Source organism: Eublepharis macularius, chromosome 19 (genome assembly GCF_028583425.1).
Source record: "Eublepharis macularius isolate TG4126 chromosome 19, MPM_Emac_v1.0, whole genome shotgun sequence".
Lineage (NCBI taxonomy): Eukaryota > Metazoa > Chordata > Lepidosauria > Squamata > Eublepharidae > Eublepharis > Eublepharis macularius.
Window position 1 is genome coordinate 19,825,019 of NC_072808.1, and position 23,151 is coordinate 19,848,169.

Sequence of the window (23,151 nt, forward strand, 5' to 3'; positions counted from 1 at the left end):
TACAAAGTAATGTATGCATATGCTACACAGATCTCAGGCATACATTCCATAAGACTCTTGTGGTCAATAGCCATCAGTCAACCCCTTCATATTCAGCTAGAGTCCTACTTGCTATGAGCTGCTTTTTGAAGGTTCTGAAGGAGACATTGAGGATCTTGCATTCTATCTGCAGTGACTCGTGAGCAGTGTGAAAGAGCGCTCCTTGGCTTACTGTCATGAGCCATTGCAAGTGGGGAGAAGGGACTTGGGAAAATCCTAAAGTTCTCCCCAAAGTTCTGAATCCCCCCCCCCATTGTAGATTGCCCCCTTGGGAGTAGATTGGTGGAACTGGTCACCGTCTGAATGCCAAATGTGAGAGGGCCTTTGCTCTAATTGGAACTTTGGGGGGCAGATCTGGTGAAGGGAGCTTTAACTCTCTAGCGTATACTCTGGAAATCTTGTTGATCTTTATGGTGCTGCTGAACGTGAATTTTGCTCTTTTTTGGCAGGCTGATCTTAACAGAGGTCAGGAAATAATGTAATCAAGCAACACACTTTTTCAGCGGCTTAACAATTCTCAATTTTAACTTGAGTGTTGAAGGAATCCTTCCCTAAACAAATTCTGGTTGGTACATCCTGTTGTGCTTGCTTTGGATAGCATCCACCTGTACTTAGCAAATAAGGTGCTTTCCACCCACTCCTAAGCAAGCTGTTTTAGTAGCTTCAGGAAATCTCATGCTTTTAATAGAAGTGCTGTGAATATGTGAGACTGTGTTAGGAAGCCGCTTTCCAGCTCCACGAGAGAGACGTCGTTTCTGAAGCAAGGACACGCTTTCCTTTGTTGTAGTGGGTTTTGCAGGTTTTCAGAACTATGCGGAGTCCTGTTTGCTGGGGTGGATCCATATTTATACAGCATGAGCCATTCAGACACGGAAGGGGGGTTCTGCTCTAGTTCTTTCCTCGGTTGCACAGCATGTGTAGTCTCAGAGTTTGAATCACGTGCCACACCTTTCCATTCTCTTCCTTGGCTCCGTGGTCATTTTTGTTGCTAGGAGGAAGGAGCAGAGATGGGCAGACTTTCCCATGCAGTTCTGGCTTTGCCATTTTGCAGAGCTTAAGTGGGTCCCTCTGGAATGGGATATATTCTGCATCTCTAAATTTTCTTAAACAACATTAAGAGGTTGGGAATAGGCCGTCAGATTGCATGCTTCTTTCCCGTTTCCTGTATAAATTCTCCTCACCCCTCCCCTGTCAGGCTTGTGAGGGTCTCTCTGCACATTGTGTTTTATCCATGTGTGCATGATCAGATATGTGCTTGGAGCAGGGTTGCCAACTTCCAGGTGAGGCCTGGAGTTCTCCCAGAATTTCACGTGATCCACAGACTACAGAGATCAGTTCCCCTGGAGGAAATGGCAGCTTTCGAGGGCAGACTGTATGACATCACATCCCACGAACAACAACAACAACAAGACTTTTAGCTTCCACAAAAATTTTAGCTAAATTATAAATATATTTTATTTCAGGACAGGGCATTTTTTCTGGAAAAAGAGGTGGTGGAACTCAGTGGGTTGCCCTCGGAGAAAATGGTCACATGGCTGGTGGCCCCGCCCCCTGATCTCCAGACAGAGGTGAGTTTTGATTGCCCTCCGCGCTGCTCAGCGGCACGGAGGGCAATCTCAACTCCCCTCTGTCTGGAGATCAGGGGGCGGGGCCACCAGCCATGTGACTATTTTCAAGAGGTTCCGGAACTCCGTTCCACCGCGTTCCTGCTGGAAAAAAGCCCTGTTCCAGGGTACTGTACCATTTATTTGTACAGATATTTTGAATTTTATTAACTTGTATTTTGTTATGATGGACTGTCTAACTTGTACTGAAATGAACTGTGCTATGGGGTTAGGATGTTATGGCCCACGGCTACAACAGTAAATATTTTGCACTTGCAATAATAACAACAGCAACAACCATACGCTTATATACCGCTCTTCTGGACAAATTAGTGCCACACTCAAAGCGGTTAACAAAATCAGTGTATTATTATCCCCACAATCCAGTTTGGGAGCTGAGGCTGAGAGGAGCGACTTACCCAAGGTCACCTGCAGAGTTCATGGCAGGAGTGGGAGTTGAGCCAGCAGAGTGCTGGCTCAGAGCCCAGCCAATCAACCACTATGCTACAGCAGCTCTCTGTCTGAACCCTGCCCCCTGGCTCCACCCCCCAATCTCCCAGAATTCCCCAATCTGGAGTTGGCAACCCTAGCCTGGAGCTCCATGCCAGAAACTCCCCTTAAGGGAGGGGCCATGGCTCAGTGACAGAGCCGCTGCTCGGCATGCAAGAGGTCCCAGGTTCAATCCCCGGCATCTCCAGTTAAATGAATATGGTAGTAGGCAATAGGAAAGGTCCTGAAAGAGCCACTGCTTGTCTGATTAGGCAAAACTGACCCTGGTGACCAAAGGTTGAATTCAGTGTAAGTCAGCATGGTTTTGTTCCTAACAGATCTTGCCAGACCAACCTTCTTTGATCAAGTGACCAGCTTACTGGATCGGGGGAACTCTGTTGACATGATTTATCTGGATTTCAGTAAAGCTTTTCAGAAGGTCCCCCATGACATTCTGATGGGCAAACTGGAAGACTGTGGAGTAGACTATAGGACAGTTCGGTGGATAGGGAACTGGTTAGAGGACCGCACCCAAAGAGTGGTGGTCAATGGCATTTCATCAGATTGGAGGGAGGTGTCCAGTGGGGTGCCACAGGGCTCAGTTTTGGGGCCGTTACTTTTCAATATTTTTATCAATGATCTGGATGAAGGAGTGGAAGGGCTGCTCATTAAATTTGCTGATGATACCAAATTGGGAGGAGTAGCAAACACCCAAGAAGATAGAATTAAAATTCAACAAGACCTGAATACTCTGGAGAAGTGGGCAGCTGTGAATAGGATGCAATTCAACAAAGACAAGTGCACAGTATTCCATCTGGGCTGCAAGAATGGGAAGCACAAATACTGGATGGGGGATACACTTCTGGGCAGTAGTATATGTGATAGAGATCTTGGGGTAAGAGTGGACTGTAAACTAAATATGAGCAGTCAGTGTGATGCGGTGGCAAAAAAGGCAAACTCAGCCTTGGGTTGTATCAAAGGGGCCATAGCGTCAAAATCGCAGGAGGTCATAGCCCCTCTCTATACTGCCTTGGTCAGGCCACACCTGGAGTATTGTGTGCAGTTCTGGAGGCCACACTTCAAAAAGGATGTGGACAAAATCGAGAGGGTGCAGAGGAGAGTGACGAGGATGATCAGGGGTCTGGAGACTGAGCCCTACGAGGAAAGGCTGAGGGCCTTGGGAATGTTTAGTTTGGAGAAGAGGAGATTGAGGTGGGAAATGATTGCTCTCTTTAAATATTTGAAAGGCTGTCACTTGGAGGAGGGCAAGGAGCTGTTCCAGTTGGCAGCAGAGGGTAGGACCCGAAACAATGGGCTTAAATTACATGCACAAAGGTACTGGCTGGATATTAGGAAGAACTTTTTCATGGTCAGAGTAGTTCAAAAGTGGAATCAGCTGCCTAGGGAGGTGATGAGCTCCCCCTCACTGGCAGTTTTCAAGAATAGGCTGGATGAATCTTTGTCAGAGATGCTTTAGGCTGATCCTGCACTGGGCAGGGGGTTGGACTAGATGGTCTGTATGGCCCCTTCCAACTCTATGATTCTGTGTGTTCAAGCTCAATTCCCAGGTTTGCACAACCCAATTTGGATTGGGACCTTGGTGTGCAAGGAGAATGGGCTTCTGCTTTCCTGACCTGAAATGGTAGAATCATAGAATCACAGGGTTGGAAGGGATCTCCAGGGTCATCTAGTCCAACCCCTTATACAATGCAGGAAATTCACAACTACACATAGTGACCCCTGCTCCATGCCCAGAAGATGGCAAAGCACCATCAGGATCCCTAGCCGAACCGGCCTGGGGAAAATTGCTTCCTGACCCCAAAGTGGCGATCGGCCTTACCCTGGGAATGTAAGAAGGGCCAAAAGAACTAAGCATTGATAACCCTTCCTGCCCTCCTTCTCATGATCTACCTAGGTTCACAGAATGGCATTGGTTGGGGAGGGGTGTTTCCCTCTTGTGGATACCTAGGGGTGTGCCCTGTTTGTACACACGCAGCTCCCAGCTGAGCAAATAGTGACAGGACCTCTGCTTGGGCTGTTTCAAGGTAGGAAAACAGCATTGGGGGCGCGTCACCCGTGTAGTCCCAATCTGAACCAGGCAGGTACCTGAGAATTGAGTTTCCAGCATGAACTGGCTACATGCTTCTGCTCTCAAGGACCAGGGGGTAGAATGGCACTTTCAAATCATCCACCGCCAGGTCCTTTTTATTGGAGATGCCGGGAACCGAACCTTTGACCTTCTGCATGCCAAGCAGATGCAGTACCACTGAGTCACAGCCCTCCCACTAAGGGAAAGGGATTGACTTTCTATCATTTTATGTATTATTGCCTTTCTATTTTTCACTTCTTCCCAAAGGTCAGGGTTCTCCCCCACCACACACACACAAACAAACACACATTCAATGTATTGTCGAAGGCTTTCACGGCCGGAGAACGATGGTTGTTGTGGGTTTTCCGGGCTGTATTGCTCTCAGACACTGAGAGATCTCTGTCTTTTGGTGCTACACCTCTGAAGATGCCAGCCACAGCTGCTGGCGAAACGTCAGGAACTACAATGCCAAGACCACGGCAATACAGCCCGGAAAACCCACAACAACCAAACACACATTCAGTTTTATTCTCAAAACAACTCTACTGTTGGCTGAAAGAGTGATTACCTAACGTAATGCCAGCTGGGTGACCTTGTGTCAGTCAGAGCTCTCTCAGAGCTCTCTCAGCCCCACCCAGCTCGCAGGGGGATTGTCATGAGGTTAATAATAACGCACTTTGTAAATCGAATGTTGTTATTATTATGTTATATGATGTCAGCCAAGAACTTGCATGGAAGAGTGTGGATTTGAACCTGGGCCTCCTGAGACAAGGCAAAAACTACAGCTACCACTGCATAGCAGGGATGCTGAGAAGACCGATATCAATGAGCACAGCCAGGGAGAAGGATGAGAACCAAACCATAAGATGGAAGCCAGCTCCGCTCCCCTCTTTAGGAGGCCCCCCAAAACCTTTTTTGCTCCTCGACTTCTCCGAGTCTATCAGTATCCTGGACCTGCACCTCATTCCCTGGACTGATTCTCTTTGTCTGCGTATTTATGTTGCAGGCCAGATTGATGTTTCCGAGATCCAGCAAACCTTCCACAGCCTGGGCGTTTACATCTCCCTGCAGCAAGCGGAGAAGATCCTGCACAGGTGAGACCAGAACTATTTTGCACCACCTCTCTCCCCAGTCTGTGTGGTCCGTCAGTTGCTTAGAGTGGGGTGGCAGACAGTCACCTTGCACGGCCATGGTGATCTTAGTGAGGTCTCGAGCAGGGGCAACAGGTCCTCAGACTAGCGGCCTAGTGGTTCGTAGGGTTCCCAGGTGCCTGCCAGGGACAGGCAAACTCCTGGGGATTTGCCCCCTTGTCTGCAGATCGCCCAGCAATCGGTGGGAGGGGGCAGGCTCCCGGAGGTTGCCGGCCAGCAGCAGGCAGCTCAAGAACGTGCGCCATGTGCGCGCTCCCAACAGCCATGGTGACGTCACTTCCAGAAGTGACATCATTGTGCCGGGCCCGGGGCGCGCACACAAACAAGGACCTCATGACCAGCACAAGGTAAATGCCAGGGACTCTACCCTCCCAGTGGGAGGGTAAAGGGACCCGGCAACCTAGTGGTTCAGCATGGGAGGTAACATTCCAGTTAGGGTTCCCATCCTCCAGGTGCAACCTGGAGATCTCCCAGAATTACAACTGATCTCCAGAGTAGAGAATAAGGCTGCCAACGCCCAGCTGGGGGTGAGCGATGCCTGCCCCCAGCCCCTACCCCCTGCCTCCACTTACCTGGCTGGTGGGGGCAGGGTTGCCAGGTCCGCTTACCCTCCCAGCAGGAGGGGGGACTTGGCACTCACCTTTTGTGATGTCTTTTATGATGTCTTCCAGGAAGTGATGTCATCGTGCAGGGCCCGGAACCACTCCCGTGCTTCGCAGCAGGCCAGTTTGTGCCCCAAATGAGCCCAATTTGGCCCATTTGGGACCCAAATAGGCCCTCTGCAAAATGCAGGAGCACTCCTGGGGCAGCATGACAACATCATTCCCAGAAGTGATGTCATCACACCACCCTGGGAGCACACCTGGGAGTCCTGTTCCCCTACCTTTCTCCCCCACCAGCCAGGTGAGTAGTAGCAGGGGGCAGAGGGTGGGGGCAGGGGATCCCCTGCCCCCACTGGGGGACATGAGATCCTTAGGCGGGGGTGGGATACTAATTTTGGGAGTGTTTTTTAGTGAATTGTTCCCCCCCCCCCATGGTACAACCCGTAGCTTCCATGCCTTCTGGTAAATGATGTCATTTTCTGGTGCAATAGGAGGGCATGGACGGTAAGTCCCTGCTCCCCCCCCCGCCCCCATTTGGCCCCCAGGGGACCCAGCAGCCCTAGTCGAGAGATCATTTCCCTCTGGAGGAAATGGCAGAGGATGGACTGTATGGCATTATAACTTGCTGAGGTCCCTCCACCCCTCAGATTACACCCCCAAATCTCCAGTTATTTCCCAACCATTGTTGTCCCACTCAGGCCATCCCACACTGTTTTATCCGTGCAACAATACCTCTGTCTTTGGGGGGGGGGCAGTGTGATGTGTCATACCTAGGGGATCCCCACTTATACTTACACATACAACTCACCCCACTGTGCTTGTGTACTTTGCAGCATAGACAAAGACGGCACCATGACCATTGACTGGCATGAATGGCGGGATCATTTCATCCTCAACCCCTTGGAGAACATGGAGGAGATTGTACACTACTGGAAACATTCAACGGTGAGCCAGAAACCTAATCTTGGCTGGACCTGGGGTTGCTTCCTGTTCCCTCCCCATCCCCACCCCCGATGCCCAAGATAGCAAGAATGGAGCCCTGTGGTTGTATCTCCTTGCAATGACCCGTGGGTCTGGCAATATCAATATTCACGTTTTTGACCCAGAGTATGGTTGGAGGGTATGTGATGCAGCAACCTGGCTGAAAGCTGTGGGGTCTGGTCAGTGCCTGGAAGACCTCCTGGAACATTTTGCCTTGAGCTTTATAACGGAAAAAAGACAGAATAGAAAAGTCATCAATAAATAAAAGCGTACGGCCACAATGACTCAGTAGACAAGATCTGTGTGTGTGTGTGTGTGTGTGTGTGTGTGTGTGTCTATGCATATGCTATACAGTTTTTACTAATGCTGCTGCTTACAAATGGATTTTCAAAGCTGGCAAGACCATCAGTGGAAGAGTTCTTTTGATCCCAGTTTTTTAAAAAGCTTGAATGGAGTCGTATCAGCCAGTGGGACTTGCCATCTTTGCTTATTCATACCTGGATATCTTTCAGGTCAACAGAGAAGTGGGTTATTAGGAAGGCCAGATTTCAGGGTTCTCTAGGGAGGAAGAAAATAAGGGGGCTGGAATCAAGAGACAGAAACACCAATTGCAGGGTAGATGTGAACTGGTGTTCTGCCTAAGAAATAGAACAGAAGCCATTTTTATTGTAGTTGGTAAAGGCGATGGAAGGATGGCGGCTTTTGCATTTGGTTAGGAGAGTCCCAAGAGGAGTACTGACGCTTCTGTTGTGCTCAGAGCCACCTTCAATTTGGAGACCGTTCAACAGGCGAATGTCTCGAAGACATCTCTGGTACGCCCTTGGCACACGGACATTGGCCTTGTACAAGGCTTCCCCCAGAATTCCTGTCATCCATCTTGGTTTAATGGTGATGCTCGTTGTTTGGAGAAGTGAGGGATGTGAGTCACGCCCCTTCCTTTTGCAAGCCAGGCAGCTCCAGAAAGCCCTTTTTGGTCTGCTGAATGGAATCCGTGAAATGCCCTGCCCCTACCTCCCCCCAACTTTGCAGAGACCAGAAAAGCTTCTGATCTTGGAACTGGGTGCCAGCCAAGGCCCTCTTTCTTCACCGTCCCATTCCAGCCTTGCTAATCGCATCAGCAGATCAGAACAGGGTAGATTAAAGTGTATATTTAAACACACACACCAGTAATGGACAGGGGCAAGGTAGAGGCTTGTGGCTGGAAGGCTTCCACAGCAAGCCACATGGAAACAAATCAGAAGTGATCCCATCTCCCATTCGTTTCAGTGAGTCTTGTGCAGGAGAACCTCCTAAGAATTCTTCCCTTTGGAATGTGGCCCGGCCGCCTCCTGGAGTCTCTCGGGCTGTCTCTGACTTGTGCTTGACATGGGGCAGCTCCTTTCCTTGGCCCGTATCTTTAATCTGCAGGTGCTTACAGGATTGGCCGCTCCACCCAAGTCCACCTCCCATTTAGCCCTTCAATCCCGTTAGAAGATTCCAAAGGAGAGGGTTCGTTGAGCACCTTCCTTGCCTTCCTGTGCACACGCATCATGGAAGAGCTCTCTCCTGTCGGGAAGAGCCCCAACGACTGCAGCCCCTTGGGGATCCAGGGAGATGCACACCTTCTGGCTCTGGCTGAACTGTGGGAAGCTGACTACAAGTGCCTCAAAGGCAGGGAGTCTGTCCTGGGGGAGCATGGCATGGTAGGGCCAATCTCAGCTGTGCCTGGAGCTTGCTTGCTTGCTTGCTTGCTTCCTTCCTTGCTTCCCATCAGCTGCTTCAAAATTCAAGGCACACCAGATTTCCTGGGTCCAGGATTCTATTTTAGCACCTTCTCCACTAGCCTCCTTAAGCCCTGCCTCCATGCTGTAGTTTATCACTGAACCTTGCATGCTCTTACTTACCCTTCCTGCCCATACAGGCAGGCAGGGACTATGGATGCAGGTTGGGTTTTTTTGTTTTGTTTGCGCAATCGGAGTTTGAGTGTAGAGCAGGAGTTGGTGTTGCATTGTGGAATGGGGCTGGACCAGCCAAGTTTTCCAAGGTGCTGGAAAAGAAGTGCATGGAAGTGGGGCTGTCAGCTCCTCTGCTTCTGTGTCTGAGGGCTTTTGCTCTTGGGGCTCTTGCAGTGAAACCTTGCTGCAGTTAATTTGGATAGATCTGTTCTCGAGTCCTTCACCCCACCCCCTCACCTTCCTCCTCTTTATTCATAATAGAGTCTTTTCCCCTTAAAAGGAAAAAGGTAATTTTTGCCATTCCCCACTGAGGATCCTTCTGCTTTGGGTAAAGACTAGCAATGTCATCCTAAGAACAGTTTCCCGGGAGTAAGCCTCACTGAATAGACTTGAGTAAAATTCAGGGTAGACATACTTAGGATTGTTCTCAACAGAGTTCTTTCTGGATTTGCTGCCCCGCCTCAAGATTCCCCTCTTTTCCCCTGCTCTCTTACTGGAGCAAGTAATAGTTAGAATTCATCAATCTTTTTTTTTAATTAAAAGTTGGAAGCCCCAATCTAGAGAGGAGGGAGAAAGCAGGCCGTGGGAGCACCCAGAGACCATTACCAGGGCACCCTGACATAGGGTTGCCAACTCCAGGTTGGATTCTTGAATATTTGGGGGTAGAGCCTGGAGAGGGGGGGGGTTGTAAGTGAAGGGGTCTCAGCAGAGAGGTAATGCAATGCAGTCCACCTGCCAAGGCAGCTATTTTCTTCAAGGGAAGTGATTTCCGAAGTCCAGAGATCAGCTGTGATTCCGGGAGATCTTCAGATACCACCAGGAGGTTGGCAACCATTCCTTGACAAGAAATGGCGCCTGACCTGGGACTCGCCAGAGTGTAGGACAGGTGTGAGTTTGTGGGCCCACCCTTCCCATTCTAGACAGGAATGAGTATTTCCTAGGGTTTCCAATCCACCATTGGGGGCGGGGAATCCCCCACCTCCACCCCCCGCCCCCACTTACCTGGCCAGCAGGGGGAAAATGCAGGGGAACATGCCTCGCAGGGCGCCCTTCCAGGTGGCGCAGCATATTCCCGCATGTCTCAGCAGCCCAATTCAACCCGAATCAGACTGCTATGGAGCTCAGCAGTGCTCCCTGTGCTACAGTGGCCTGATTCAGCCCGGATCAGGCCACTGCAGAGCGCAGGAGCACTCCAAGACCCCCATGCTGCCCAGGCAGTGCTCTTGTGCTCCTCAGCAGCCTGATTTGGACCGAATTGGGTCCAATTCGGCTCCCTGTGGAGCACAGGAGTGCTCCCAGGGGCAGCCTGCGGCCTGCGCGATGATGTCACTTCCCGGAAGCTCTCAAGGTAAGTGCCCGGCCTCCCTCCTCCCTCCTGGGCAACCCTAGTATTTACCACAGCAAGGGGAGGCAAAGACATTGTTACCCAGGCTGCCCTAACACTGATGTCTATCTGAAGAAGTGGCTGTGGCTCACAAAAGCTCACATTGAAATAAATTTTGGTAGTCTTTACCTCTGTTTTATTTGGCTATGACGTACTTTGCAATGCACTTTCCTGACAGCTGTGAGCGTACAATAAAATGACCTTCCGGTGTCTGATAATCTTCCTTCTCCTGTTAAGACAGAAGAGTCCTTGAGGGCAGAAATATCTGCTGTATTAAACAACCACTGCCCTTGGCAGGACATTGGATGGTGCAGGGAAGCCTTTGGGGAAGGGGCTGTGCAGCAGGGACCTCCTGAAAATATCGCCGCAGCAGAGAACGAGGGAGCGTTGACAGCCAGCCCCAGAGACTAAAAGCCTGAATGTAAGAAGTCAGAGATAGGAGATGGGTCTTTTCTGTGCATGTGAAGGCTAGCAAATCAGTCTTGCCCACACCTCACCTCTAGTGGCCTTGCCTCTTTCTTGTGCCTCCCTTGCAGCAATTTTGAACTTTAGAGGTGTTAAAGTTCTTCCCACTATTCAAGAACTGCACGGCCAGTGTTGATAGACAAGAAGTTTTCCTCCATGATAATTTCGCTCATCAGAACAGACTCCCCTGTAGGTGACACCCTGCACATAGGCGAAATCAACATCAGCCCGTACACGGGCTTTCTCTGTGGTGGCCCCTAGCCTGCGGAACAGCTTGCCTGAGCAGGTCAGGAGAGCCCCCACTCTCCTAGCTTTCCGCAAACGATGAAAAAACAAATTATTCAAAAAGGCTTTTGTATTGTAAGGAGGGGCTCTCAGGTGCTTCGCTAATGAGTTAAGGACCATAGGCTTCACCTCTATGTTGCCCTGTGTACTACCTGTTGTCTTAAATATGTGCTCCTATGAGCTACTTGTGCTTCATGTGGTCTAATGTCAGCCCTAGAATTGCTTATGTTCTGCTTCAGCATTTCTTCAATCTGTATTGGATTCTTACTAAAGCTATGTCTTTGTAGACTTGTTTACCCTATGGCCTTGTTGATGGAAATATCCTTGAAATTGACTGATATCACACTGTGTAATCCACCTTGAGATTCAGTGAGAAAGGCGGACTATAAATAAATAAACAAATAAATAAACAAATAAATAAGTTTGAGGTGATTTGTTGGGGGGATTTTTTAACTTATTTCTTTTCCTCATATTAGAGAGCTAGCATACCTGCTGTAGGCCATGTGTGTAGTTGTGTCAGTTCAGACACCTGTATTCCCAAACAACCTCCTCTCCAGACCCCTGAAATGGCTGCCTTGTCTTCAGGGCACAAATTCCCAGTAGTTGACAGTTCACATTGTGCGTAACTTCATATTTGATACCAAAATAAACCAACAGATTCCAAGCCGTCTGAAATAAGCACTTAAGTGTAGCTTGCACCCGCATGGATTCACCAGGCCTTTTCAGTCAGGGTTTCAGAAAGGTGGGGGTTGTTTAGCGAGTGGCGCACTTGTTCTTTGGAGTTGATGTTCTGATTGGGTCCTTTGGCAGGTGCTGGACATTGGAGAGTGCTTCACCGTCCCAGATGAATTTTCTGAGAAGGAGAAGAAGACGGGGATGTGGTGGAAGCAGCTCATCGCTGGAGCAGTGGCTGGGGCTGTATCCAGGACAGGGACCGCCCCGCTGGACCGGCTGAAAGTGTTCATGCAGGCAAAGAGAGGGGCTGGGGTGCTTGCAGTCTGTATATTGAACAGCAAGAACTTTTTAATTCTATTTCTGCCTTTTTCTGGTCAAACAGCTTTAAGACCTAGATGGGATAAGTACATTCTCTGATGGCACCTGGAAAGGTGGCCCACAATCACATTTGTTACGAATGATTTGCTCAGCCCCCATCAATTGCCAGTGGGGCAGTGGGGGGGGGGAGGGGGTAGAGGCCAGTGTTTGAGCTTAGTTCACTCCTGGAAAGATCGGGCTGCCTCACAGCAGAGACACAGAAAAGTTGGCCGTTTCCAGCTTCAGAAAGTATTTTATAGTCCGGATGATTCTGGGTGTGTTTGGAACGTTGACTACACTGCTCCCTCTTGATTCTGCGGCTTCTCCGCTCTGTAGGTTCATGCTTCCAAGAACAACAACATGAATGTGTTGGGGGGGCTGCGGGGGATGATACGTGAGGGGGGCATCCGCTCCTTGTGGCGAGGCAACGGCATCAATGTGTTGAAGATTGCCCCAGAGTCTGCAATCAAGTTCATGGCTTATGAACAGGTAGGGCCTGGGGATGCATGCCGACGGCATCACCAAACAGCGCTGCAATACTGGACTGAACAATGACCTCGTCCAGCACAGCATTTCCCACGCACAAGTACTAAGGACTTGTTTGTATGAATGCATGTGCTGTCGAGTCACAACCAACTTATAGTGACTCCAGCAAGGGGCTGTTATGGCAAGTGAGAAGCAGAGGGGGGCTGCCATTGCCTTCCTCTGCAGAGTCTTCCTTGGTGGTTGCCCATCCAAGTACTGACCCTGCTTAGCTTCCAGGATCTTACATGATTGGGCTATTCCATGCCGCCTTCCCACTTGGCATGTCTTTATTACACACACTTTCTTTAGGAATGCTTTGAATTCTAATTCTGGAAGCTAATAACTATTTATTATGGCCAGGGCTGGCCAAGGCTATATGATTTCCATGCTAAAAAAGAATTAAGATTTTTTTAAATTCATAAGGAAGTGTCAATATTAACATTAAGACAACCCCTCCCCCAAATTCAAAGATGCAACAGTCTTACATACAAACATCATTATTTAAATATATCACTAAAAGAGTAAACGGTACACTGTTGTGGATACCTCCCATCAAATTTAACTGTTCTGAAGTGACATTAAAACAGTGAAGGTTATTCAAACAGGAGGCCAGACTGTGATTAGCTGTTTGTACCTTAAATTGAAGCTTAATTAAACCCTGAAGTTTAGCATCTGATAATATCCCATATTTTTGGTTAGCTGCTCTTGCTTTGTGTGAGTTGCCTGGACTTTTCAGTGCCTTTCTCAGAGACAATCTAATATAAGGCCAGGTCTGGCACATTCTTGGAGGTCTTGTGCTTTGGAAATAGATGCTACACTCAGGCCGTCCAACTTCTGCATCAGAAACAGCCAAGTTTAGCAACCTGTATAAATTATACATATGGAGTGCAAATATTTTCTTCCTGGCAGTATTTATTCTGCAGTTTTTACTGTTTGCATAATTGGTTTTTGTTGTGCTGTTCATGGGAAGGAACGCAGGTCTAGACAAAGCCCTGCAGTCTCACAACTACAAATGGAAATCTTGTTTGCAGTCTTGTTTGTCTGTTTTAAAAAGTGTGTGTAAGCTGAGGTTCCCAAGATTGTGACTTCCACAGTCCCATGGAATCACAGTCTACAACAGATCTGGCTGAGGAAGGATCCCTGGGGGGGAACTCATGATATGGAAGGGAGAGCCGTGGAAGCCACCCAAAGTTCCTTTGAGGAAAGGCCAGCTAAAGACAGACAGACAGCTCAGTTTAGGTTTGAAGTGTAAATGTGCCACAGGGTTCAATCCGCCAGGAAGATCTTCTACACAAATCTCATCAACACTAACAGACACCATACTTTTTTCTGTTCAACAATTACCCAGTGTGTTTCATGGCATCTTAAAACTGGTCCTAGTCCAACACTCTCATTGCTATGGTGCACAAGACCACAGTGATTTTACGTGGTGCCCCATGATGAGTGACATCTGTTGGCCTGCCATTCTGGAGGGGCAGGACCAGCACTTCCACCCCCTCCCCCTGAAAAACCAAAAATGTCTCCAGGGATTTCAGTATCCATCTTCCTCGGAGGCCTTGCCAGGGAGCAAGAAATCACTGTATTGAATAGTCCAGTGGCCAGCCCCTGTTCCAGTCACGGAAGCAGCGCAAGCAGACCTTCTCCCAAGGGGTCGCTCCCTGGGGCTCTCCCAGCATGCAAAAATATGTGACCTTATATATGAACTGAAAGAAAAACCAAAAAGAGTCTGTTGAGGACTGGACGTGACTTAGTCATTCTCCTCTATTGTGCATTTCAGTATTTCCTCCATATTAGTTTTGTCACCCGGGCAACAGCAGTCAGCAGAACGAAGAGCTTCCTCATCCCATTGTTATCGCAAAGCGTAGTTGCGTTCCTTGATGGCAAGGTTCTCGCAGTGACTAATAACTTCCTCACAATAGAAGGTCCTTCTGTAAATGTAAAAATACAGTGCCGCTTTTCTCACTCACACCCATTGCCATCCCTCTGTCTGTAATAACAACAACAATTCGGTTTATATGCCGCCCTTCAGGACAACTTAATGCCCACTCAGAATGGTTTACAAAGTGTGTTTTTCTTACACTCGCGACAATCCCCCTGTGAGGTGGGTGGGGCTGAGAGAGCTCTGAGAGAGCTGTGACTGACCCAAGGTCACCTAATAATAATAATAACATTCGATATATATACTGCCCTTCAGGACAACTTAATGCCACATTCAGAGCGGTTTACAAAAAGTGTGTTATTCTTATACCCGCAACAATCCCCCTCTGAGGTGGGTGGGGCTGAGAGAGCTCTGAGAGAGTTGTGACTGACCCAAGGTCACCCAGCTGGCTTCAAGCGGAGGAGTGGGGAATCAAACTTGCCACTCTTAAGATCATCTAAGGGAGCGCAACCTTATTGCTTCCCCCTGCAGATCAAACGGGGAATTCGTGGACAGCAGGAGACCCTGAGGGTTCAGGAGAGATTTATTGCTGGCTCGTTGGCTGGGGCCACAGCACAAACCCTCATCTACCCCATGGAGGTAAGAGCCCTCCTTGAGGGCAGCACAGAACTTGCAGGCTAGATCCTGCATCTGAGGCTGGCAGCAGCCGGGGCATCCTGCCCAAGGAGAACTCTTGATGTGGTTGAGAGTCCCATGTGTGGCCAGTCTGGACTCAAGATCAAAAAGAATATTTGTGCACCAAGACTCAGCTATGTAACGAAACAGCCTCTTTGTTCTCACATCCTTCCTTTGGCCTGGCATTTCCTGCTCTGAGGGCATGACTAGGCTTAGAAGTCCTCACCTGGCACTTCTTAGAGCCAAAGAGAGACAATTTTTCCTCCTCTGGCTAATCACTGGATTGGCTGGTGCAGTCATCTGGGATACAATCTTTGCCACAGGAAATCCTTTCCCCTATTGCATATCCGATGGCTGCAGGAATAAGAGCGGAGTGGTGGGAGAACCATAGTCAGAGAAGATGCCCAGCTAAGCAGATTGTAATGGGAAAGCTGTCTTTAGACAGAGGGCAAAGAGGTAGATGTGTTACCCTGTCGTAGCAAAATTAAAATCCAGCAGCACCTTTAAACATTTATTTCAATTTGAGCTCTCGTGAGTTACAGCCTACTTCCTCAGGTAGGTACATGATGGAAGATCATACCAGGGAACTGATCAGGGAAAACGAAATTCCCAGGTACAGAAGTGGGCACAGCTGTGGCAGATGGGGAAACACAGCTCCCACTTACTCTGTTTATCGGTCACAGAGGTCAGCAAAGAATTCTGGGAACTCTTATTTGGTTCGGGTGTGGACTGTTCCCAGGATTGTCAGAGGAGCATAAGTGATTGTTAAATCTGTTTAAGGTTTTTATAGAGAGGCAAAGGTGTGGGAGAGGTAGATCCATACCCCAAAGGGTTGTCAATCTCAATCTCAGAAGTATAACTTTGAGTTCTAGTGACATTTTTGTGTTGGGCTTCTGTTCTGTTCTGCCCAGGTTCCTTAACTGTATTTGCATTCCAGATTAGCACATTACTTAACAGGCCTTTCACTCTAAGCTTAGCTGTGCTGACCTGAAATGAACTGGCTGGCACTGTGGACGGGGGCCAAGATCAACTCGACGATCGCTGCGAGAGGCTGATGATAAAGTTTGGTATTGCATTGGTGGACTCCCTTGGGCACTTCATGCGTTCACCACATCCTGAGGAACAAAACAAAGGCAGGGCAGACACCGCATCCCAAAAGGCCATTTGCTAATACTCTGGATGGTTCAGAAATGTGTATTGTGCTGAGTGGAACCAATGCGGTGAAGATTCAGTCTAGAAAAGAGATGGTTTAATTTGGCATAACAGGGGTTTTTTAAATGATGCACGGGGTGGAGAAAGTGGATAGAGAGAGCTTTGTCTCCCTTTCCTATAATACTAGAACTTAGGGGCACCCAATTAAGTTGTTGGGAAATAAGTTCAGGACAGATGAAAGGAAACACTACTTTACTCAATGAGTCATTAAAAATGATGGAATTCACTACCAGTGGAGGTAGTGATGGCCCCAAACGTAGATAGCTTTAAAAGGGGGTTAGATAGATTTGTGGAGGAGAGATCCATCAATGGCTACTAGCCAAAGTGAGATAAAGGGAACCTTCATCTTCAAAAGCAGCAAACTTCTGCTTCCCAGTGCTAGTGGACAACATGGCCTCTGTGCTCTGTTTGTTGCCTTCCATTGCAACTGGTTTCCATAGTTTCATAGAATCAAAAGAGTTGGAAGGGATAAATAAATCATTATGTAGGCCCCAGAAACCTAATTAAATGATTTCCGGGAGTGCGCACGCTCCTGGAAATGCATGATGACATCACTCCCAGAAGTGACGGCGCTTCCCGGAAGTGATACCACTTCCCAAAACCCAGCACAATGCATTACGACGAAATAAATGTTAGTAAGATTGGGGAATATTATGAGAAAGGGGTTTTTTTCCTTTCTGTATCCTTTATAAAAAGTGAAATCTTCCATTCCCTTTCCCAAACATTTCATTTCTTTGGAATCATATTTGAAAATATGCAAGAAGGAGGGGGCCTCTAAAAATCCAAAACCCATCTCACAAATCTAAATTCTAACAGATTCCCTCTGCCAGCGTAGAAAAAAAAATCCAAAATTCTTTCTCAAAATTCCACAGAGTCTGAAATTCCTAATCTAATGATTATTGAATTTTCAAATTTTCAGGATTTTGCTTTACTGGAACAATTCAAAATTAGATACTCAACTTTTGTTGCATTAGATTTATACTTAGTTTAAAATGGCTTTTTTTGTTGTTGCCCGCCAACTCTACCTTACCAATGGCTAAGCCATTGTGAAATACTCATAAATATTCCAATGTCCCAGATAAACAATATTCATAAAAACTTCCTTAACACCCATATGTCCACTGCAATTTCAGTGATGTTAATCAGCTGAGGGTGGGGAGAACCATTTGAGTTACAGCTATTAAGACATAAGAACACCTATATGCTGATGAATATATTAAGGAAAGCCTTCTGTGACTTGGACACAGCTATCCATTCCTAGCATAAAATTGGAATAACCATAACTGATATATTTAACTAACACAGAACCAATCTGCATTCAAAAGCTGTGGGAACGATAACAATGTCAACTTCAGTCAAAAAAGAATGAAAGCAATACACACACACACATATATACATGCACAGCCCCACCCACCCCATGAAAAGAAAGCAGAACGAACTCAAAGCTGCACACACACACACACACACACACACAGCCCCCACACCCCCATTAAAAGAAAGCAGAATGAACTCAAAGCAGCACACACAGCTCCCACCCCCCATGAAAAGAAAGCAGAATGAACTCAAAGCAGCACGCATACAAACACAGCCGCACCCACCCACCCCTGAATAAAAATAAAACAGAATGAGCTCAAAGCAGCACACACATACACACAAACCCCTGAATGAAATGAAAGCAGAATGAACTCAAAGCAGCTTAGCCTCCTCTGGAAAGCCGGCTTTGTGAGGTAGGTTAGGCTGACAGTGTGACTGGCTCAGAGTCAGCCAGCGAGCCTGCCCGATCCTAGTCCAATACTCTAGCCACTACACTACACATGTTTACATGTTTATTTTATTTTTATTTATGACATTTACAGTCCACCTTTCTCACTGAGACTCAAGGCGGATTACACAGTGTGAGGCCAGTACAGTCAATTTCAAGGATATTTCCATCAACAAGGCCATAGGGTAAATAAACACACGTTTACAAAGACATAGCATTAGCAAGAATCCAATACAGAGCAGAAGAAATGCTGAAGCAGAACATAAGCTGACATTAGACCACATGAAGCACAAGCAGCTCATGGGAGGACATATTTAAGACAACAGGTAGTACATAGGGCAACATAGAGGTGAAGTCTATGGTCCTTAACTCATTAGCGAAGCACCTGAGAGCCCCTCCCTACAATACAAAAGCCTTTTTGAATAATTCGGTTTTGCATCTCAGGTAGCACTGGAGCCATGTGGAATTCTGGGACCCCGATGGAATGTCACATGGAGCCACTGTCTATTATCCTATCTGAAGAAGTGAGCTGTCTGAAGAAGCAAGCTGTGGCTCACAAAAGCTCATACCCTACCACTAATTTTGTTAGTCTTATAGGTGCTACTGGACTCTTGCTCTTTTCCAGTATTATCCTCTTGCCACTCTGCTGGGAAGATCTTATCACCATAGTGTGTATGCTTTGCATACCTGAGGTCCAGCGTTCAATCCATTGGCATTTCCAGTGAGTCTCTTGGGCTTGGGAAAGAACCTTGCCCAAGAACCAGCTATATCATTTCCCCATGAAATGCCTTATGTACCATTCTGCCATTGAGGCTGTGCCAACTTTGGCCGCCCATGGAGAAAGGTGCTTTTTGTGTCTTAGTTCATCGACTTTCTTCCCTCCCTCCAGGTGCTGAAGACAAGACTAACCTTGCGCAAGACTGGCCAGTACGTGGGGGTGGCTGACTGTGCCAAGAAGATCCTTCGGAAGGAAGGGATTCGTGCCTTTTACAAGGGGTACCTGCCAAATATGCTGGGCATTATCCCCTATGCTGGCATTGATCTGGCAGTTTATGAGGTCAGTGTAGAGCGGAGTGAACAGGGAGGGAGTCTGGCCTTTCCAGGGTTGAACTGCCACTCCTTTGGGGGTAAAGCCGTGATTGTTAGCCTCATTGCTGAGCGGCATTTCCAAAGACTAGCACTCCCTCCTTTCACCATGGAATGATGCTTCCTTCCCCTTGCTCCATGAGGAGGAAAGATACTGCCGGATTCCAAAGATGAATCAGAAGGCTGCTGCCCTCCCCGCTTCGGAAACGGGCCTATCCTGGATATCCAGGTTGCCCTGTCCACATCTCCCATTTCCTTTCCTGCAGACCCTGAAGAACACCTGGCTGCAGAAGTACAGCAAGAACACAGCTGACCCTGGCGTTCTGGTGCTCTTGGCCTGTGGCACCGCATCGAGCACATGCGGACAGATTGCCAGCTATCCCCTGGCTCTGGTACGGACCCGGATGCAGGCGCAAGGTGAGCAGCCATGCCCAATATTCCTTTCGAGGAGTGTTGCATATAGCTGCAGATTGGGGCCAGGGAACAAGAAGGTAAGAATAACGGTGGAGGGGACAGGCAAGAGGATAGTAGGGGAAAAGCAGTGTTGAGGAGAGGAAAGAGAGAGGGAAGTCACTACATCTGAGCCTGCTCCTACATTTATCCAGAGGAGTTAGCCGTGTTGCAAAATAGTAAAGAGTCCAGTAGTACCTTTAAGACAAACCAACTTTATTGTAGCATAAGCTTCTGAGAGCCACAGCTCTTTTTGTCAGATGCATCCGATGGTGCTACTGGACTCTTTACTATTTTGCTCTTTCATTTAGTTATTCATAGGACTGCCAAGTCTCAAGGACTGACTTCAAGATTTTAGACATCTTCTCATGATGAGGACCCAGAACCAAAGGAGACCAAGCTACTGTCTGCCTGGTGTGATGAAGGCTTGTGCCCGTTTTGCCATTCCACTATATCAATCACGGTTTACCTGGAGGTATCAGGTGCAACCAGGCCAGGACACACAAGCACACCCACTGTGTAGATCTCAGGCTATACCGTATGAACTTTAGAGTTTGCCCCTCAGGGGACCTCGCAAGCCTTGTTAAATAACCATCTCTGCTTTCATAACTATCCTGCCCCAGAGGGTATTCCAGTCAGCCGATAAAAAACTGCTAATGATCCCTTGCGCCAGGGAGGCTCACCTGGCCTTGACCAGAGCCAGGGCCTTTTCGGTCCTGGCACCAGCCTGGTGGAACTCTATCTACTGAAACCTGAGCCCAACAATATCTATTATCTTTTCGCCAAGCTTCTAAGACAGAGATGTTCCCCCAGGCATATGGTTGAAGCTGGGCTATGAGTGAGCTTTCCTACCGGTCTCCTGTTGTGGGGAGAGTGCAATCCCCACCCTGGTTTTTTCCACCGGCTGGACCATTGTCGTTACTCTCTCTCCCACCCCATAGAATGTCTGGTTGGGATTGGAAACATGGGCTGCCATCTAGAGCTGTTCTATTTCTGAATTGTATGTTTTATGGTTTTTAAAGCAAATATAACTGTAAATTTTAATACAGATATTTACCACTCTGAGCCTGTTCGCAGGGAAAGCAGATTATAAATTTAATAAATCAAATTTAATAAATCAAATCAAATAAATCCTTGGCAAGATGGCATATGACACCCCTCCAATTACACCACATTAGCTCTGACATATACCCATTTTGCTGAAGACATTGTGGCTCAGTTGCAGACTCTTTTAATTCATGATGGGGGTGTCCCAAAGTTCAATCTTTTTGGGACTCAATTATAACAGCAATCCAAAAAATAACAGGTTACACAGTTTCTAAACACGCAGAAGTGATCCTCCTATGCTTCAGGGAGGATTCCTTGATCCTAGCCATCAGGAAAAATCTGGTCTTTGCTATGATTTCTGCTGCAAAAATGCTGTTAGCGTCGTTTTGGAAACAAGAGAAGCTTCCATCCTTATTAACTTGGAATAGGAAATTATTTGACATCTTCATCATGGATAAAATTTCTGACTGTCTCCACTCAACTGAAAATCCTCAGTATCCATCGACCTTTTTTGAGCAATGGATGCCTTCCATAAGCTATGTGTGTCGTACCAAACAATCACACCGTCCTAACCCTTTCTTTACAGCTTTGTTGTTCTAACTTGAAAAGTCACACTGTGTATACTAACGTTGATGTTTGCTTTGTAATAGTTACTTCCTTCATGACAACTTCATCTTTCGTGTATTGTAAATAGTTTAAAGTTCGTTATTCTATAATATTTGAAAAACTTACAGAAATAAAAAATTGAAAGAAAAAATAAATCCTGTCCCTAATCTCTGGTTTCTGCCCTGTCTTTCTCTCTGTGTCTGTAGCAACCATCGAGGGTGCGCCACAACTCACTATGCTGGGGCTCTTCAGGCACATCCTGTCCCGGGAGGGGGTCCTGGGCCTCTACCGTGGCATTGCCCCCAACTTCATGAAAGTTATTCCAGCTGTCAGCATCAGCTACGTGGTGTACGAGAACATGAAGCAGACTCTGGGGGTGACATCTAGATGAAGCTGGTGCTTGCCTGACCCACGGGTGTGGGATATACCTCTCAAGAAGGACCATTCCTCTCGACGGCGTGCTCCAAAGGTGGAAGCAGATGGGGATGTGTCTTCTCTGCTCTGGGGGCTGTCAGGTGGAAAGCTGGAGTGGATGGGCCCCTGTCTTCTTCACCTGCACAAATTTGGAGCCCTCTCTGAGCAAGGAGCGCCGAAGAAGACTGTCTCGCTCATTCTCCGCATAGAGTCCTGGGGCTGGCAATCACTGGGGCCCCTTATGGTATCGATTTCCTTAGGTCTCCCATGTCCTGGAGGCTGACTTCTGAGCTGAGGCCCTTCCTGGGTAGCCTGCTGCTGTCTGCATGTGTGTCATCCACTGCCCAGTGTGATTACCATGGCCTGTTTTCCAGTTTTGCATATTCCTACTGGCCTTGTCAGGGTCCTGTGGAATACCAATCCAACTGACATTCATTTCAATGGAAAGCTTATCCGATTAGTCGAATGGGGAACTCTGGGTTGCTCCCAGTCAAGCAGCAGTCTCCACCTCTGGAGACTACCCACTCAGGTATGATCCATTCCCCTGGAAACAATTTGTCACCGGAGTTGCAGTGGCTTCCTCTAGGAGCCTGCCAAGCCTTCTCACCTCTGCTTCAGTGGCACTAAGTAACTGAGCACTGGGCGGCACAGGCAGATACCTACTTTCTCCCTGGATTTGCACTTGCAAATGTGAATCACGTCTGATCCTGCTCTCCCATTATGTAAGGGGCGCTGAAGCCTTTCAGTCCGGCCCTGCTTCACCTTCTGTTTGATATGGAGAATATCTGTATATATTTTGTACATTGACTGTTTTAACTTAAAAGACTCATCTGCAGTCCATCTAGATTACTGTGGCTACACTAAATGAAGCCTTTTCCCCCGCTCCCCCATTCCATTTCTTTCTCTTCTGAGGTGGGCGGCAGAGAATGCAGAAAGAAGTTGTAAGGGCTACTCATTCTCCTAACCACCTCGGGGCACTCTGCCTACCAGAGGATGCTGTTGCCCTGACCAGACTCAGTGTTCCTGTGTCCCCCACTTCTTGCATGCATGCATTTCTCCTGCTTGTTGCGAGCACCACCTTACATTTAAGAAACGCCATCTTCTAGGCTCATAAATCCACATTAGCTGGTTCTCTTTGGCTCCTTTTCTATCTGCCCATCCTCTTAATTTATTGGCTGTAAGCTAGTAATTCAATGAAGGTGGCTCCTTTTTCTTTACTGCCCCGTCTTGAGTTGCATTGATTTGAAACCTGTAAAAGGGGCAAGATAACAGGCCTGCTCAGCCCGGCTGCAAAATGTTCTTGGACTCCCTCTGTACGGTTGTAGAAAGCCACCAGCTTCTGCTAAAGGAAGTACGATGGGTTACAGCTGCACAGAAAAGCAGCCACTGTTGTATCACTGGGCCTGCAAACGGTAACCTTGGCCATGGTATTGTATGCTT

General features: G+C 47.8%; 1 protein-coding gene across 1 annotated transcript in view; it reads left to right on the forward strand.

The window, feature by feature from the left end:
* LOC129346099 (calcium-binding mitochondrial carrier protein SCaMC-3-like) overlaps positions 1-22,555 on the forward strand; it is a 39,243-nt gene extending 16,688 nt beyond the window's left edge. Inside the window, exons 3-10 of the mRNA XM_055003376.1 lie at positions 5,228-5,315; positions 6,808-6,919; positions 11,834-11,992; positions 12,392-12,544; positions 14,991-15,098; positions 18,998-19,165; positions 19,461-19,611; positions 21,504-22,555. Coding sequence (XP_054859351.1) covers positions 5,228-5,315; positions 6,808-6,919; positions 11,834-11,992; positions 12,392-12,544; positions 14,991-15,098; positions 18,998-19,165; positions 19,461-19,611; positions 21,504-21,688 — 1,124 coding nt within the window. The 3' untranslated portion in view covers positions 21,689-22,555. The remainder of the gene's footprint in view (positions 1-5,227; positions 5,316-6,807; positions 6,920-11,833; positions 11,993-12,391; positions 12,545-14,990; positions 15,099-18,997; positions 19,166-19,460; positions 19,612-21,503) is intronic.
* Positions 22,556-23,151: the final 596 nt, after the last annotated feature.